The sequence below is a fragment of the Eschrichtius robustus genome, chromosome 2 (genome assembly GCF_028021215.1).
Source record: "Eschrichtius robustus isolate mEscRob2 chromosome 2, mEscRob2.pri, whole genome shotgun sequence".
Classification (NCBI taxonomy): domain Eukaryota; kingdom Metazoa; phylum Chordata; class Mammalia; order Artiodactyla; family Eschrichtiidae; genus Eschrichtius; species Eschrichtius robustus.
The window spans coordinates 35404308-35424736 of NC_090825.1; the positions used below are offsets into that span (position 1 = coordinate 35404308).

The 20429-nt window shown below is 36.8% G+C and overlaps 1 protein-coding gene across 2 annotated transcripts in view; it reads left to right on the forward strand.

The window, feature by feature from the left end:
* The window catches only part of GHR (growth hormone receptor), a 277838-nt gene extending 259091 nt beyond the window's left edge, over nucleotides 1-18747 (forward strand). For both annotated transcript variants that reach the window (XM_068535292.1, XM_068535291.1), the window contains 4 exons: nucleotides 844-1009; nucleotides 3035-3125; nucleotides 10046-10115; nucleotides 16857-18747. In XM_068535292.1, the coding sequence (XP_068391393.1) occupies nucleotides 844-1009; nucleotides 3035-3125; nucleotides 10046-10115; nucleotides 16857-17831 (1302 nt within the window). In that variant the 3' untranslated portion in view covers nucleotides 17832-18747. The remainder of the gene's footprint in view (nucleotides 1-843; nucleotides 1010-3034; nucleotides 3126-10045; nucleotides 10116-16856) is intronic.
* Nucleotides 18748-20429: the final 1682 nt, after the last annotated feature.

The following is a 20429-nucleotide window of genomic DNA, read 5'->3' on the forward strand; positions in this document are numbered from 1 at the left end:
TGTTGGATACCTGCTTTGAATATTTGACTTGGAGGAAAACACCGTCATTAGTTGTGTCTAACCTCTTTGATAGCAACATGTCTTAAAGGTCTCATAGCCTCACCTACCGTTCCCTGGGAAGGTAAAGGAACATCCTGGCCTTCAGGGTTGTGGAATGCTGATGGTTGTTACCAAAGGCCTCCAGTGACTTTTCTTCACAAATTTTGAATAGCAAACTATTTTGAGGTGGCTTTAAGCCTTCTAGAGCAAGCTGATAGAATTGTTTGAAAGTTTAATTAAGACAACTATGATTTTTCTAGGATACTTTCCAATTCTGTGATCATATGAATGACTACCCAGGATTTGCAGAGAACAGATATAGATATAGGAAATATGTTTGTTTCTTTCTGTTCTGGTGTCTTTATATAAGAATGTAATATCCCAAAGGGTAGGCAGTGTATCTGTAATCTTTATAATTCTGCCATTCACTATAATAATTCTATTATGCTTTGATCTTAGTAGAATATCTGACAGCCTAATGCAAAGGTATAGCTGCATTTCTTTAAAAAAGTCTATCATATCTTCGTGTTTATACCAAAATAAATTTGAAGACTACTACCCATTTAACAAAATGATTCTTTTTTTTTACCATTTTTTAATTGAAGTATAGTTAATTTACAATGTTGTGTTACTAAGTTATTTGCCTTGATCTTTCTCTAAATAGCAAACTCCACCAGCGCATTTTAAAACGTTGCCTACTTTACAGAAATTCATTTTGAATACAAATGTAGAAACACCTCATAGAGCTTATTGCATTGAGTTGTTGACTATCTAACCAGTAAGTTTCATATTTTGTCTTGAAAGATGGACCCTGTACTGTCAACATCTGTTCCAGTGTACTCATTGAGACTGGATAAAGAGTATGAAGTGCGTGTGAGATCCAGACAACGAAACTCTGAAAAATATGGCGAGTTCAGTGAGGTGCTCTTTGTAACACTTCCTCAGATGAGACCATTTGCATGTGAAGAAGGTAAACCTAAGAGATTAAGATGGAAGCCAACATGGTTTTTGTCAATATACAGGGATTGTTAGGGTGTTGTCCAGATCAAGATACAGTAGCATCAATTGTCAGGATGAGGGACCTTGAGTTCACTGCCTGTAACAGGTACTCTCCATTACAAAAGAGGAAGGAGGATTTCATTTTTGAATTATTCAGGAAAAGTCACGGGGTAGGTGCAAGTTAAAGAGCAGAAGATACACTAAGCTGTTGATGGAGGGGGTGGGGTATCTCTGGATAACAGAATTTCAGGTGATTCTTTTCTTCATTTCTGTATTTCTTTGTTTCTATATTTCTAGTATTTTCTATGAGTTTGTTTTGCACTTATAATCAGAAAAAAATGTTTTTCAAATACACAGTGAAGAAATTCTGAATCTGGATGGATGGCTATCTATGTGGCATTTTAGAGAATGCCTAATATTGAGTCAGCCTAAGTAGTCAATGGCAGGTGTTCATTGGTTTTAGAAAGTTTGGGTGTGGCTTTTACCTGGAGGAAGGCTTAGTAAATCGTGTGCTAGATACGCTCAAGAGTGACAAGGAATATTTGAAGAGCCTATATAAAAGAAATATAAACATATAGTTTAAAGAAATGAGACCTATGAATTCAGAATAAAAGAATTTAAATTTTTGGATACAGAAATAAAGAAGGCTGCTTAACAATGAATAGTAAGTGTATAAAGTATTATCACTCCCAAATGGGAATTGGCTATAACTCGTCTCCATTAAAAACGGGAGGTCTGCAGTGCCACATGAAGGTCTGAGGTTTGTTAACGGAACAATCACAAGCTACAGAGAAATTAAATTTATATTTCTGCACTTACGGTACAGGTAGAATCCGTGATACTGCATAACACAAATGAAAGTGTCTATAGTACAGGTAGAATCCGTGATACCATATAACACAAATGAAAATGTCTATAGCACCATCTTTTCTAAGCTCTACTCAACAGGCTTGTTGTTTCACATGATACTTGATACAATGAAACTCAGGTTAAAAGCACATTTGCCACGTGCCCTTTAAGCTTATTGTGATGGCATTTAATTCCTTAACAAAAACATTTTTTAAACAAGCTTTTCCTTCTCTGTTAAAAAAGAAAAAAATTGAACTCTCGCTTTATATTATGTTCCTGAGTATATCATTGATATAAAATTATAGGTACCACAAGATATAAAAAAATGATATTCTCTCCCCCACTAATTCTTTATAATATGCATAACATCTCCCTTGGGGCTTTTAATAACTGAATAAGAAAATAAATAAAAGAATATTACAGCATAAAAGCCTACTTTTAATAAAGCAACGTTAAGGTAAATTCCACCTTAAAAGCAGTCAACCTCTGCCACTGTGGCACTTGTTCTGGAGAAATGAAATAGAAGTTTTACAGACTCCCACAAATTTGCTACAAATTGTACTAAAATCTGAAGATGGGAGTCCTAGTACTGATCTTCTTCTGTCAAACAATATTTTTTTAAGCAGAAAATGTATGCCCTGCATGTCTAAAAAGTTTCAGTAATGATTCAAAAGTAAAACTCTGCCCCCATCTTTTTGATGGATCCTCAATCTGGAGGATAAAAAATATCACACCTTTAAAAAAAAAAAAAAAAGAACCAAGTGGACATTATTTAGGAAAAGTAGTATATTAACAGGCATCAATTTTTCCTAGAGCTGAAGCATTTTAATGACATACCCTGAATACATAAGATGCTTAAAGCAGTTTGTTTGTATAAACATGGATTGTGCTTAAACTGTATGCTGTTTCTTTACTTTGACTTTTTTTTTTGGTACATGAAAGGATCTGAAGAAGTGGATAGAGGTGTTCTTGGAACAGAAAATACTCCTAAGTCATTGCACTCTATTTCAGTGGTTATCAAATGAAATCACTGACTTTACTAGATGAATACACATTAGGAAATTTTTTTATGTGGAACAGGAGAGTGAAATGTAAACTTCAACTATTCATAGTTCTGTGAGTGAGATGTTGTTCTTATGTTTTTCAGATTTCCAGTTTCCATGGTTCTTATTTATTATCTTTGGAATATTTGGGCTAATGGTGACATTATTTTTATTCATATTTTCTAAACAACAAAGGTAAGTGTGATACAACATACTTTGATATGGTTTTGCCAGTTATTTAGCAAACATACATGTTTCCATTTATCGTTTGATGTTTTCTTTTGTGAATCATGAGTGAAATATTTCAACCCAGTGGAACGTTATCTCCAGTTATACATTTACCACTTTGTTGTGTTCATCATAGAGACATCTCAGGTCTCAGTTCTATCTGGAAAGTTGCACAGGACATTAAGAGGCTGAGGCTAGTGGCTGTACACCTTGTGATATGTACCTCATCAAAGTTCTGAAAAAATTGGCTCATTTATTCCAGGACCATAAGGCAGCAGTGAGGCTTTGGCTGAGTCTGACACAGTCCTAATGTAAGAGGAAATTTAAGTGGTAAACTAAAGCCACCTAGATAATTCAATCTAATAAAACCTTTTTTGACTTCATATGATGACGATTTTAAGTAAATTTGGGTTTTATTGAAATTGCTTGGATAGTTATGATTTGGTATTTCATCTGCTTTTGTCAACACAGATAAAATTCTAAGCTTGAAGAGATTCCATTCTGCATTCTCTTGCAGTCAAAACGCAGGCTCCAGTTATTATTCTGCCACTGCTGTTTAATCTCATTTGAGTCCCTTAATCTCTCTAGGCCTCCATGTTCTCATGGGTAATATGAGGGTGTTGGATTATATGACCTTTAAATTTCCCTTAAGCTGTAAAGACTAATTATTCTATTTTCATTCTTGAAAGAAACTCAGTACAGACTACAGGAACTTTTAATGCAAAACATAGGAAAAGTTACCAGTACCGGTCACCAGTTTTCTTACATTTAGAATATTCTTTTTTTTATTTTTTTAACATCTTTATTGGCGTATAATTGCTTTACAATGGTGTGTTAGTTTCTGCTGTATAACAAAGTGAATCAGCTATATGCATATGTATATCCCCATATCTCCTCCCTCTTGCGTCTCCCTCCCACCCTCCCTATCCCACCCCTCTAGGTGGTCACAAACCACCGAGCTGATCTCCCTGTGCTATGCAGCTGCTTCCCACTAGCTATCTATTTTACATTTGGTAGTGTATATATGTCCATGCCACTCTCTCACTTTGTCACAGCTTACCCTTCCCCCTCCCCATATCCTTAAGTCCATTCTCTAGTAGGTCTGTGTCTTTATTCCCGTCTTGCCCCTAGGTTCTTCATGACATTTTTTTTTCTTAGATTCCATATATATGTGTTAGCATACGGTATTTGTTTTTCTCTTTCTGACTTACTTCATCCTGTATGACAGACTCTAGGTCCATCCACCTCACTACAAATAACTCAATTTCGTTTATTTTTATGGCTGAGTAATAGTCCATTGTATATATGTGCCACATCTTCTTTATCCATTCATCTGTTGATGGACACTTAGGTTGCTTCCATGTCCTGGCTATTGTAAATAGTGCTGCAATGAACATTGTGGTACATGACTCTTTTTGAATTATGGTTTTCTCAGGGTATATGCCCAGTAGTGGGATTGCTGGGTCATATGGTAGTTTAGAATATTCTTTAAGTCCCATGGGTTAACCTTGCCCCTTCTCCTAGAATTAGGGTAGCTAACACTCTGTTTGCCTGGGACTTTCCTGGTTTTAGCGTTGAAAGTCCTGTGTCCAGGCAAACCAAGACAGTTGGTTACTCTACCTAGAACTAAAGACAAGTATCCAGGTGAAGCCAAGACGCATCTACAAATCAAAATAGGATCTATGTGAATATATTGTGAAAGCTTTTTAATTTGTATTTTGAAGCTGTATAGCATTTGTAAACATCAAAATAGAATTTCAGTAGAGAGAAGAATTCTCAGAATTCTAGAGTTCCAGAGTGTCAAGCATGCTAAAAGTCTCCAAGTGAATGTAGGAAGGGTTATTTCAGTAGTTTCATCTCCAATTTTATAATGTAAGCTCAGGAGAAAACCAAATTCGCTCTGTAGAATTTTATTTTCTATCTAACTTTCTAGCAACATTACTATCTTAGAAACACAAGTATTATAAAGCAGGATAACACACTTTTTTCAATTGGGGGGAAGTTAGTAAATAATTGTTTAGGATTTTAAGTAATTTATATATTTAAGCAATGCCAACAGCAAAGGAGCCAAATTATTCTGTTGATTAATTTGAATTCACTGATCTGTACAGTTAGGCAATGGGCTAATTTATGTGTAACTGCCGTAGATAAACCCACTATGTACATAATGGAATTTACTTTTAACATTAGTTGTCAATTTTGAGTCATCATGAAGACCAAGCAAATTTGTTATGTTGCTTACAATTACATTAGTTAACAATATTTGGAAGAAAAAATAATCCTCCAAACAAATAGAATTTCAAAGAAAATATACTAACCTTTGTCTAAAAGAGTGTTTTCTATGAATAATGAAGTTCTTAATTATGATGCTTGGTCAAAATCACCAAATTGGGAAAAATTTTGGAAATCTATTTGTACTGCCAAATTTCCTGTTCTAAATTAAGTTTTCCGTGGAAAACAATTAACCTTTCTTTTTTCATGTACCCATAAAAACCCTTATCATTGTCTAAATTTCCATGTTCTAATGAAAGTAGGAAATGGTAGAAAATAGCTGTCAGCAAGTGTGGAAAGAACAATTAAAATGAAACTCAAAGAATGAGGTGCTATGCCAGTTTACCCCAGAACTTCAGGACTGTAAAGGACTTAGGTGCTCTTTGTCTTTGCTTGAGGTTTTGTTAGTTCACAAACCAAGCCACTGGTCCCTTTCTTAGTCCAAATCATTAAAAGTCAACTCTAGCAAAATTTATAGTGTAATTTGGATTTGAATAAAATGATAGAAGAATCAGAAACGTAGTTTCATGCCAGTTTATCTTTATTCTATACTCTGTGGCTCCCACCATATGACCTACTCCAGCCTTCAAGCTATGACTAATCCAGGAAGAAATAACTGAATCAACATAAAACAGAAGTGACAAACTGGCAACCTGAAAGCCAAATTCAGCCCGCAGATCCATGTTTTGTTGTTTTATGTTCTTTTGATTTTGGAGTAGTTTTCCTGCAAAGTGTTTATAAAACAGGGAATTTTCACACAAAAATCCAGATTACCAGATTATCTTTAAAAACAGAGATCTAGTGAAACTGAGCTGATATTCCTGCATGGCAACATGTGCTGAAGCAGAGGACCAACAACCATCCCATTTGCAAAGGGCATATGTTCTCTGTCACCACTCCCATCCCTCCCTATGACTTTGTACCAGGCCTGCTATATTCAGTTGCATGACTGGCTTGGGTCCTCCAAGCTGCAGGGTCTGCCACCCTGGCCTAAAGTCAACCACAACTCCTAGAAAGCTGACTATCAACAAGTACCTAAATGCATCATACTCTTCAAAAAAAAAGAAGGACCCATACAAAGTAAAGCGTTAGACATTTAGGAAACTTTGCCTCCTGTAACTGGGGTTATGTTGCATTTTTCTGTGTGTTTGAACCTGTGAACTATTCATTTAGAGATGCAGAACCAAGTTAACCCATCAGCACGACAGAAGGCAAAGGGCCCAGGTTTTGGAGTCAGCTGCTTTGGAATTGAGCACCAGCTGAGCCAAGTATTAGTGTGTGATTTGAACATGTTCCTTAAATATCTAAATCTTTCCACAGATAATGTCTTCTGCCTCCCTGGTAGTGGTAAGGATTTAATGAAATGTTTAGTGCAAGGGTTGACAAAGTTGTTTTAAAAATGACCAAACAGTAAATTTTTAGGCTTTCTGGGCTATGCAATCTCTGTCACCACTACTCAGTTCTGCCACTGTGGCATGAAAGCAGCCATAGATGATATGCAAACTATTTTACGTAGATAATATGTATAATGAACATGACCATGTTCCAATAAAACTTTATTTACAAAAACAGAGGGCAGACCACATTTGGCCCATAGACCGTAGTATGCTGACCCAGAGTTTAGTGCAAGATACATCTCACAGTGGTTTATCAGAAGCATTCAAAAATGGTAGCAGTTATTAATAACATGAATTTTTTCTATAACTTCTATTCATCAGTAACAATTTAACACCGTCCCACAGAGTAAACCTAGTGGAGTCTACTCAGACGCAACTTACAAAACGGAATTTGGCTTATTCCTTGGATTATGTAAAAAGGTGGTGGAAACATTCAAAAAACGTTCGTTCACACTAAGTAGAATATCAGCTGATACCCAAAAATCAGATTGGAATGGATAATCTCTGAGCTTTATTCCAGAGCCACAATGTTAATTTTTTTCCTTTTTTCTTTTAATTGGAGTATAATTGCTTTACAGTGTTGTGTTAGTTTCTCCTATACAGTGAAGTGAATCAGCTATATGTATATATATATCCCCTCCCTCTTGGACCTCCCTCCCCCCCATCCCACCCATCTAGATTATCACAGAGCACTGAGCTGAGCTCCCTGTGCTATACAGCAGGTTCCCACTAGCTACCTATTTTACGCATGGTAGTGTATTTATGTCAAACCTAATCTCCCAATTCATCCCACCCTCCCCTTCCCCACTGTGTCCACACGTCCATTCTCCACGTCTGCCTTTCTATTCCTGCCCTGCAGATAGGTTCATCTGTACCATTTTTCTAGATTCCACATATATGCATTAATATACAGTATTTGTTTTTCTCTTTCTGACTTACTTCACTCTGTATGACAGACTCTAGGTCCATCCACATCTCTACAAATGACCCAATTTTGTTCCCTTTTATGGCTGAGTAATATTCCATTGTATATATGTACCACATCTTCTTTATCCATTTGTCTGTCGTTGGACATTTAGGTTGTTTCCATTTCCTGGCTATTGTAAATAGTGCTGCAATGAACATTGTGGTACACGAATCTTTTTAAATTATGGTTTTCTCAGGGTATATGCCCAGTAGTGGGATTGCTGGGGCATATGGTTGTTCTATTTTTAGTTTTTTAAGGAACCTCCATGCTGTTCTCCATAGTGGCTGTATCAATTTACATTCCCACCAACAGTGCAAGAGGGTTCCCTTTTCTCCACACCCTCTCCAGCATTTATTATTTGTAGATATGTGATGATGGCCATTCTGACTGGTGTGAGGTGATACCTCATTGTAGTTTTGATTTGCATTTCTCTAATAATTACTGATGCTGAGCAGCTTATCATGTGCCTCTTGGCCATCTGAATGTCTTCTTTGCTGAAATATCTGTTCAGGTCTTCTGCCTATTTTTTGATTGGGTTGTCTTTTTGATACTGAGCTGCATGAGCTGTTTGCATATTTTGGAGATTAATCCTTTGTCCATTGCTTCATTTGCAAATATTTTCTCCCATTCTGTGGGTTGTCTTTTTGTCTTGTTTATGGTTTCCTTTGCTGTGCAATAGCTTTTAAGTAAGTTTCATTAGGTCCCATTTGTTTATTTTTGTTTTTATTTTCATTACTCTAGGAGGTGGGTCATAAAAGATCTTGCTGTGATTTATGTCAAAGAGTGTTCTGCATGTGTTTTCCTCTAAGGGTTTTACAGTGTCAGGTCTTACATTTAGGTCTTTAATCCATTTTGAATTTATGTTTCTGTATGGTGTTAGGGAGTGTTCTTATTTCATTCTTTTTTTACATGTAGTTGTCCAGTTTTCCCAGCACCATTTATTGAAGAGGCTGTCTTGTCTCCATTGTATATTCTTGCCTCCTTTGTCATAGATTAGGTGACCATAGGTGCATGGGTTTATCTCTGGGCTTTCTATCCTGTACCATTGGTCTATATTTCTGTTTTTGTGCCAGTACCATACTGTCTTGATTACTGTAGCTTTGTAGTGTAGTCTGAAGTCAGGGAGCCTGATTCCTCCAGCTCCATTTTTTGTTCTCAATATTGCTTTGGCTATTCGGGGTCTTTTGTGCTTCCACACAAATTGTATAATTTTTTGTTCTAATTCTGTGAAAAATGCCATTGGTAATTTGACAGAGATTGCACTGAACCTGTAGATTGCTTTGGGTAGTATAGTCATTTTCACAATATTGATTCTTCCAATCCAGGAGCATGGTATATCTCTCCATCTGTTTGTGTCATCTTTGATTTCTTTCATCAGTGTTTTATAGTAATATCTGAGCTTTATTCCAAAGCCACAATGTTGACTTTAAAACAAAAACTCTAGTTACACTATTAATGAAATATATAAATGATTTACTCAAATTTATTCAAGAAATGGTTTATTGAGCACCTTCTCTGTGCCAGGAATTGTTCTAAGTGCTGGGGATACAATCAGGCACAAAACAGGCAGGATAGATATTGAAATGAATTATCGTCAAAAAGTAACTTAAATATTTGGAACAGAAATTTTAAGTGCATCATCATAGACTTTTGTGTATACAAATCCATACTGATTAGAGATAACTCAAATTTAGTCTGTTCCAACTGAAATGAACTGTGCAATAACACCCTGGTTAATGAGATCATCTTGGATAATCTTATAATTCGTGTGGATTTGTGGTATGAACTTATACCAACCCACCCTTTTTTGAGGGTACAGATAATGTGGCCTCCACATGGATTGGCTCTTTCTCCTCCCCTACCCTTCCTCCACAAATTACAGATGAGATGTATATTAAAATTACCTCCCTTATAACTGACATGGAAATAATTGGCTTCAGATGGAATTAAATTTCTAACTTCCAGTACTAAGACTATCAATAAAAGACATTATGAAAGAAAAGTTATAAGAAAACTGCATTTTACTTAAATTGGTTTCAGATGAGAGTTTTTTGTGGTTGTTTTTTTGTTCTTTTTTTCTTCTATAGTTTTGCCTTGCCATTTACTGCTTAATGCTTTCCTCCTCTTTCTCAGATTATACTTATTCCAAATTTTCTGTTATTTTATATTAGTGATAATACTGTCAATATTTTATTTCTGTCTTTTGAAATGAGAATGTATAACTGACATCAAAACAAAATTTTGTTTTCAAGGATTAAGATGTTGATTCTACCCCCAGTTCCAGTTCCAAAGATTAAAGGAATCGATCCAGATCTCCTCAAGGTAATTAATAAATTATCTATCTAAGTTATACATAACACTAATTAAATGATACCTGAAGAATAATGTCTTATGTTGAGACCTTTTGCAAGTTATATGTATTACATTTTATTTTTTGTATTCCTTCTGGAAAAAAAAGTTTTTAAATAATACATCTCAAAATTATGAGAATGTCTTATGTATTTAAAAGTTCTTGACTACTGGATCAAGATGGCAGAGTAGTAGAATGTGAAGCTCACTGCCTCACACAAATACATCAAAAACACATCTACATGTGGAACAATTCTCACAGAATATCTACTGAATGCTGGCAGAAGACGTTGGACCACTAAAAGGGCAAGAAAATCTCTATGTAACCAGGTAGGACAAAAGGAAAAAGAAAAAAACAAAAAAAAAGGAAGGAATTGGGAAGGGACCTGCACCCCTTGGGAGGGAGCTGTGAAAGAGGAAAGATGCCTGCACCCTGGGAAGTCCCCTCACTGTCATGGAGACCAGCCGGGACAGAGCGGGAGTTTTAGAGCCTTGGAGGAGAATGCAGGAACCGGTTTTGCAGCAGCTAGAACAGAGAGAGACCTGCAGACGGTCAGTGCCACCACTCAGCACTCCCCAGCCGGAGACACACATCCACCAGTGCGGGCAGGGACTGGGTGCTGAAGCTCAGGCTTCAGAGATTAGACCCAGGGAGAGGACTCAGGTGGTGGGCTGTGCAGAAAGAGCCTGAAGGGGCTGGAGTTTGGTGCGACTGCACCAGAGGATGTATGCAGAGATGCAGAGGAAGCCTGGGCTACCTTAGAGGCCAGGTACCATTGTTTGGGTGATGTGCGAGAAGAGAGGCAAGACGTGCCATTGCAGCCTTTCTCCCTGCACGTGCTCTCAGGTGGCAGGACACTGCCTACACAAGCTACAGGAGCGATCACAAGCCACCACCACCCCCAACCCCCACACTTTTAAGAGCTGTCATGAGCTACCGCCACCACCCTCACAGACTCCAGGAGCAGTTGTGAGCCACCTCTGCTCCCATTGTGTGCTCCAGGGATGCACGTGAGCTGCCACAGAGAACGCCAGGACCAGGCACCAGCCACCTCATCTGCACACCCCCTATCAATCAATCAAGAGAATAATGGCTGAGGAAAGAGGTGACAGGCATCCATACTAAAAACAGCCCTCACACCAAAATATTAAATCCACACAAACTACACAGGGGCACTCCCACATATAAATAGCCCTCCAAGACCATAGTAGATCATTGTTTCTCCTAAACTCACAGAATAAGAGAAATATAAGGTAAAATGAAGAAGCAGAGGAACCACTCCCAGTTAAAAGACCAAGAGAATTCCCCTGAAAGAACAATGAAACAAACAGACCTCTTCAGTCTAATAGACACTGATTTCAAAAAGGAGATAATGAAAATACTGAAGGAATTAAGAAATGCTATTGACAGAAATGCAGAGTACTGTAAAAAGGAACTAGAAACTATAAAAAGGAACCAAAAAAATTTTAAAACTCATTCATTTGCCAAGATGAAAACTGAACTAAAGGCAATGAATAGCAGAATGAATAATACATAAAAATGAATAAATGACCTAGAAGATAGAATAATGGAAATCACCCAATCAAGACAGCAGACAGAAAGCCAAATGAAAAAAAAAATGAAAGCAATATAAGAGACCTATGGGATAATATAAAGCATGCCAATCTATGCATAACAGAGACCCCAGAATGGGAAGAAAGAGAAAAGGGTATTGAAAATGTATTTGGGAAGCTGAAAACTTCCCAAACGTAAAGAAAGAAACATATCCAGGTACAGGAAGCACAGAGGATCCCAAACAAGGCAAAACCAAACAGACCTACACCAAGATTATAATTAAAATGGCAAAAGTTAAAGAGAGGATTCTAAAGGCAGCAAGAGAAAAAGAAAAAGTTAATTACAAGGGAACCCCCACATAAGGCTATCAGCTGATTTCTGTACAGAAACTCTGCAGGCCAGAAGGAAGTGGCAAGATACATTCAAAGTCCTGAAGGGGAAAAAACTGCAACCTAGGGTACTCTACCCAGCAAGATTATTATTTAGAATAGAAGGAGTGTGAAAGAATTTCTTAGACAAGCAAAAACTAAAAGAATACAGCAATACTAAACCTATCCTAAAGGAAATATTGAAAGGTCTTCTGTAAATAGAAAAGAAGTAAGAATATATATGAAAGAGAAAATCACAATTGGAAAGAAAATCACCTAAATAAGCCAGTACACGGAATAAAAAACATCAAAATAAATTTCTGTGAAATTTATGATAACCACAGTGAACAGCAAAAGGATGAACATGAAGATGTAAAAGAGGACATCAAAATCATATAATGTGGGGGATAAGAGTAAGAAAGTGTAGATTTTTTTTTTATCATTTCCTACAATGTGTTTGAGCCTATATGATTACCAGTCTAAGGCAAGTATCAATAGCTATAGGATGGGGTTTACATACTTGAGAAACAAGGTAACGACAAATCAAAAACATACAATAGACTCACAAAAACCAAAAAGAAGAGAAGTACAATACAAAAGAAAATCATCAAACCACAAAAGGGAAAAACAAAAAGAAAAAAGGGACAAAGAAGAAATAAAAAATCAACAGGAAAGCAAGGCTTAAAATGGCAATAACTACATATCTATCAATAATTACCTTAATGTCAATGGACTAAATGCTCCAATCAAAAGACACAGAGAGGAAGATTGGATTAAAAAAAACAAGAGCCTACAATGTGCTGCCTACAAGAGACCCACTTTAGAGCAAAGGACACAGATTGAAAGTGAGGAGATGGAAAAAGATATTTCATGCAAATGGAAATGACAAAGTAGGGATCGCAATACACATATCAGACAGAATAGACTTTAAAACAAAGGCCATAAAGAAAAATAAAGAAGGACACTTTTACACGCATCAACATATATGCACCTAATATAGGAGCACCCAAATACATAAAACAAATACTAACAGATATAAAGGGAGAAATTGACAGGAATACAGTAATAGTAGGAGACTTTAACACCCCACTCACATCAGTGCACAGATCTTCTAGAAAGAAAATAAGGCAACAGAGATCCTAAATGATACAATAGAACAGTTAGACCTAATTGATATTTTTAGGACATTACATCCAAGAAAACAGAATATACATTCTTTTCAAGTGCACATGGAACATTCTCTAGGATTGACCACATACTAGGGCACAAAACAGACCTCAACAAACTTAAGAGTATAGAAATTATCTCAAGCATCTTTTCTGACCACAGCAGCATGAAACTATAAATCAACCACAGAAAAAGAAAATGACTACTAAACAATATGCTACTAAAAAAACGATTACCAAACAATATGCTACTAAAAAAACCAATCAGTCAACAATGAAATCAAAGAGTAAATTAAAAAATACCTTGAGAAAAATTAGCATGAAAACACCACTGTACAAAATCTATGGGATGCAGCAAAAGCAGTTCTTAGAGGGAAGTTCATAGTGATACAGGCCTTCCTCAAAAAAACAAAAGTCTCAGATAAACAACCTAATCTACCACTTAAAAGAAGTAGAAAAAGAAGAACAAACAGAACCTAAAGTCAGCAGAGGGACGGAAATAATCAAGATCAGAGAGGAAATAAATAAATAAAATAGTGATTAGAAAAATAGAAAAAAATCAAGAACTGGTTCTTTGAAAGGGTAAACAAGATTGACAAACCTCTGGCCAGGCTCACCAAGAAGAAAAGAGAGAGAACCCAAATAAACAAAATAAGAAATGAAAAAGGAGACATAACAAATGATACCACAGTAATACAAAAACCATAAGGGAATGCTATGACCAATTATATGTCAACAAATTCAACAACCTAAAAGAAATGGACAAGTTTCTAGAAACATACAGCCCACCAAAATTGAATCAACAAGAAGTAGATAATTTGAACAGACCGATCATTAGAGGTGAAATAGAATATGTAATTAACTCCCTACAAACAAAAGTCCAGGACCAGATGGCTTCAAAGGCAAATTCTACCAAACATACAAAGAACTCACACCAGTCCTTCTCAAACTTTTCCAAAGAATTGAAGAGGAGGGAACACTCCCAAAGACATTCTATGAAGCCATCATCACCCTGATACCAAAATCAGACAAAGACACCACCAAAAAAGAAAATTACAGGCCAATATCTTTGATGAATATAGATGCAAAAATTCTCAACAAAATATTAGCAAACCAAATCCAACAACACATAAAAAAAGATCATACACCATGACCAAGAGTCATCCCAAGTTGACAAGGATGGTTTAGCATACACAAATCAATGTGATACATCACATAAACAAAAGAGAAGACAAAAACCACATGATCGTCTCAAAAGATGCAGAAAGAGCATTTGACAAAATTCTACATCCATTCATGATAAAAACTCTTACCAAAGTGGGTACACAGGGAACATATCTCAACATAATAAAAGCTATTTATGACAAACCACAACCAATATAATACGCAATGGTGAAAAGCTGAAAGACTTCCCACTAAACTCTGGAACAAGACAAGGATGCCCACTCTTACCTCTTCTATTTAACATAGTATTGGAAGTCCTAGCCACAGCAATCAGACAAGAAAAAGAAATAAAAGGTATCCAAATTGGAAGGGAAGGGGCAAAATTGTCGTTATATGCAGATGACACGATACTATATAGAAAACCCTAAAGAATCCACACAAAAACTACTAGAAATAATAAACGAATTCAGCAAGGTAGCAGGATACAAGATTAACATATAGAAACCAGTTGCATTTCTTTACACTAACAACAGAATATCAGAAAGGGAATGTAAACAAAAAATATCACTTAAAATCTCACCCCAAAATATAAAATATGCTTAAGAATAAACCTGACTGAGGAGGTTAAAGACTTATATGCTGAGAACTATAAAACATTAATAAAGGAAACTGAAGATGAGTCAAAGAAATGGAAAGATATCCCATGTTCATGGATTGGAAGAATTAACATTGTTAAAATGGTCATACAGCCCAAAGCAAACTACAGATTTAATGCAGTCCCTATCAAATTACCCATGACATTTTTCACAGAACTAGAATAATCCTAAAATTTATATGGAACCATTAAAGACCCAGAATTGCTAAAGCAATCCTGAAGAAAAAGAACAAAGCAGGAGGCATAACCCTCTCAGACTTCAGACAATACTACGAAGCTACAGGGGTATTGGCACAAAAACAGACATATAGGTCAGTGAAACAGAATAGAGAGCCCAGAAATAAACCCACACACCTATAGTCAATCTTCAACAAAGGAGGCAAGAATATACAATAGGAAAAAGACAAAGTCTCTTCAACAAGTGGTGCTGGGAAAGTTGGACAGCCTTATGGAAATCAATGAAGTTAGAACATACCCTCTCACCATACACAAAAATAAACTCAAAGTGGCTTAAAGACTTAAGACATGACACCACAAAACTCCTAGGACAGATCATAGGCAAAACATTCTCTGACATAAATCATACCAATGTTTTAAGTCAGTCTTCCAAGGCAACAGAAATAAAAACAAAAACAAATGGGACCTAATCAAACTTACCAGCTTTTGCACTCTTTGCTGGTTTCTTACCAGCAAAAGAAACCATAAACAAAGAGGCAACCTACAGAATGGGAGAAAGTATTTGCAAACAATGAGACCAATAAGGGCTTTATTTCCAAAATATACAAATAGCTCATACAACTCAACAAAAAAACAAACAACCCAATTGAAAAATGGGCAGAAGACCTAAATAGACATTTCTCCAAAGAAGAAATACAAATGGCCAGTAGGCATGAAAAGATGCTCAACATTGCTAATTACTAAAGAAATGCAAATCAAAACTTCAGTGAGGTACCACCTCACATCAGTCAGAATGGCCATCATTAAAAACTCTACAAATAACAGATGCTGGAGACGATGTGGAGAAAAGGGAACATTCCTACACTGTTGGAATGTAAGTTGGTACAGCCTCTATGGAAAACAGTATAGAGGTTCCTCAGAAAACTAAAAATAGAATTACCATATAATCCAGCAATCCCACTCCTAGGCATATATCCAGACAAAACTCTAATCCAAAAAGATACATACACCCCTATGTTCACAGCAGCACTATTCACAATAGCCAAGACATAGAAACAACCTAAATGCCCCTCGACAGATGAATGGATAAAGAAGATGTGGTACATATATACAATGGAATACTACTCAGCCGTAAAAAAAGAATGAAATAATGCCATTTGCAGCAACATGGATGCAACTAGAGATTATCATACTAAGTGAAGTAAGTCATAAAGAGAAAGACAAATACCATACGATATCACTTATATGTGGAATCTAAAATATGACACAAATGAACCTATCTACGTATGAAACAAAAACAGACTCACAGACGTAGAGAACAGAGTTGTGGTTGCTGAGGGGGAGGGGGAGGGGGTTGGGGGAGGGATGGAGTGGGAGGTTGAGGTTAGCAGATACAAGCTATTATATATGGAATGGATAAACAACAACATCCTGCTGTATAGCATGGAGAACTATGTTTGGTATTCTGTGATGAACCATAGTAGAAAAGAATTTTTAAAAAGAAAGAAAAGTTCTTCACTAATGTATTTGTTATACGGTTTTGTTACTAATTAGTCTCTGAATGTTATTTATTAAATCACTTAATTGTTGTGAGTTTCTTTTCATAGATCTTCATTTTCTATTTCCTAGGAAGGAAAATTAGAAGAGGTGAACACAATCTTAGCCATTCATGACAACTATAAACACGAATTCTACAATGATGACTCTTGGGTTGAATTTATTGAGCTAGATATTGATGACCCCGATGAAAAGACTGAAGGATCAGACACAGACAGACTTCTAAGCAATGACCATGAAAAATCACTTAATATCCTTGGGGCAAAGGATGACGACTCTGGACGTACCAGCTGTTACGAACCTGACATTCTGGAGACTGACTTCAATGCCAGTGACATGTGTGATGGTACCTCAGAGGTTGCTCAGCCACAAAGGTTAAAAGGGGAAGCAGATCGCTTGTGCCTTGACCAGAAGAATCAAAATAACTCACCTTCTAATGATGCTGCCCCTGCTAGCCAGCAGCCCAGCGTTATCCTAGGAGAGGAAAACAAACCAAGATCACTTCTTATTGGTGGAACTGAGTCAACTCATCAAGCTGGCCATACGCAGCAGCTCAGCAATCCAAGTTCATTGGCAAACATCGACTTTTATGCCCAGGTAAGTGACATTACACCAGCAGGGAGTGTGGTCCTTTCCCCGGGCCAAAAGAATAAGGCCGGGATCTCCCAGTGTGACATGCATCCAGAAGTGGTCTCACCCTGCCAAGCAAACTTCATCATGGACAACGCCTACTTCTGTGAGGCAGATGCCAAAAAGTGCATCGCCCTGGCCCCTCATGTCGAGGTTGAATCACATGTAGAGCCAAGCTTTAACCAGGAAGACATTTACATCACCACGGAAAGCCTTACCACTACTGCTGGGAGGTCTGGGACAGCAGAACGTGTTCCAAGTTCTGAGATGCCTGTCCCAGACTATACCTCCATTCATATAGTACAATCTCCACAGGGCCTTGTACTCAATGCAACTGCCCTGCCCTTGCCTGACAAAGAGTTTCTCTCGTCATGTGGCTACGTGAGCACAGACCAACTGAACAAAATCATGCCGTAGCTTTTCTTCGATTTCCCATGAGCTACATATTTAATGAGCTACCTATTTACTCTAGCAAAGAGTTGGCTAGGGCATGAATGCTTAAACCAAAACAATGTTTAAACCTTTTTTTGGGGGGTGTGGGAGTTGAGGGTGGGGGATACGGATTCTAAATGGCTTTTCCTGAAATGTTGAAACATGATATTAAAGAAAAAGAAGAAGAACCCTTAATCAGATAGATATTCTTGTTGTGAACTGTAAATATTTTAAAGAATTGTCTCAAAGACTATTTAGTGGCAGTGATTGTCTTGTTATTGTGGGTGTTAATTTTGTGCTACTAAGCATTGAATGGCTATGTTTTTTAATCTATAGTTAATCATGCTTTTTGAAAAAGCGAAAAATCAGGTGGCTTTTGCAGTTCAGGACGATTGAATGCAAATCATAGCACAGGCTAATTTTTTTTAATAATTGGGAACTAAAATTATAGGTAAGAAGACAAGAAATAGTTTGGATATGTAAAACATGTATTTTGACATAAAATGGATAAAGGTATTTTTAATAATTTACACTTTAAGCATGGCTATTTTCTATTACACTATACACGGTGTACTGTAGCTCATGCCGACCCATCTAAAGAATGTAGTAACTGCAGTCTAAAGCTGGTTTAATGCTTTGGTCAACGCACCTGAAGAAAAACTAGTTTTTTACAAGGCCCTTTTTATACCTCCTAAAACTCTTTAAATGATTCTAAAATGATTGTAGTTAGCTGCATTATTGGAATGTGTTCATCTTATCTGAATTTGTAAACAGATATTTGTTAATTTAGAAAACTTTAAAATGGTTGCACAGGTCAACTTATCATGAACCAAAAAAAAAAAAAAAAACACAACACAAATGAACAAAAAGCCTTTTCTTACCCAAGTTTTGGTTCATGTCAGAGCACTGCATACTAAGAGAATAGAAATCATAGCTGGTTCCTATTGACCCGGAGTGCTTAATCACTGCAGTGCACGGGGAAGGAGTTTCTTAGTGCACTCAGATCATGAGAGTCAAGCCTTAGAACCTCGGCCGCAGTGTCTCTTAGTTCATATTTACCTAAGGAAGGAATAGGTACAAGAAGCATTTTGTAAGTTGAAGCTGGTCGAAGTGAAGTTAACCAGATCATGGAATAAAAGTTCAAGAAAAAGGTTTTTCTTTCACAGCCTGTAGCCAGACACATACTCATTATTCATGGTAGTAAAAAAGAGAAAATACAAGATTGTAAATCCCCAAGATAACTCAAAAATTTATTTAAACCCATAGCAGAAACTTTCTTCCTCACCAAATCTTTTATAGGATTTATTTAAAGTAGTAAAAGAAGTTTCATCATTTTTTACTTCCCCTCTGAGTGGATTGGCTTTAAAGCGGGTAGTCAGAAGAAAAAGAAGGGGCCTGAGTAAATTATAAGTTATTGTTCAATATCTTAATAACCTAAACATCATTCATAGGAGCATTGGGATTGCTCCTCAAAAGGTTTGTCAAAAAGAGAAGACTCATCTCACTCAAGAATGCTTCTCGCTTAAGTACTTTTTAAAGGTTAATAAAACTTTAAAGTTAGCTTTAACGTACATAGTATTTGCCATACCTTTTTAGGAAACAAGCTTAATGGTTGGCAATTTTAAATTCCCTCTTTCTTGCAGGAAGGACAGTGAAAAGCTAGAATTGGGTGTTTAAAGTTCAACATGTCACTTTGTAACAGATGTTTAATAGGTTTTCTGCTACCTTGCTGCTACGGTTTTCTCTAAGAGCTACATAATTTAGTTTCATAGACAGTTTCATCAATGTAGAACCTAATTCAACTTAAAACTGTGTGTTTGGGAAAACAATCTTACTATTTCACAATAGGCTGACAACATTTCTATAGCCAAAAATAGCTAAATACCTCAATCGGTCTCCGAATGTCATTTTGGTACTTTGCTGGCCACACAAGCCATTATTCACTAGTATGACTAGTTGTGTCCTGCAGTTTATATTTAACTTTCTTTATGTCTGTGGATTTTTTTCCTTCAAAGTTTAATAAATTTATTTTCTTGGATTTGTGATGGTATGCTTCTATTGTCAAACACCCTCAGGAAAAGCATCCTAAATCAGACTGCATACTCAGTTCTTCTCCTTGTAAGGGGAGCATGGCACAGTTGGTTTAAACACAGTAGCAATGTGTGTGAAGATTTTTGTTCTGTGCTGAAATATAGAGCAGAGGAGACAGCTCCTTCCCTTTTTTTTTGAGTAAACACGAGCCCAGCTCAAAAATATCCTGCTGGCTTGCCTGGACTCTTAGACCCATATTTTGGATGCATCAAAGCATGCATGACACATGTGGGGGTGTTTGTGAAGTGGGGAGAGCTTGAGCATGTTGCCTAGAAAGAGGGGAGGGGTAAACAGCTCTCCCTCTACCATTCATACATTAGAACAAGTCAGTTTGTCAGACTAGCTCCTTGTCATAATGGGAAGCCAATAAGAAGTCAAGGCTGGGAGGGAAGCTGGTTAGGTAGGTTGTATAGGAGCCTCAGAGCAGTAAAGCCATGAAGCAGAGATTCCCCCATTGGAGGCTCCAGCTCCAAGAAGGGTGCAATCGCGATA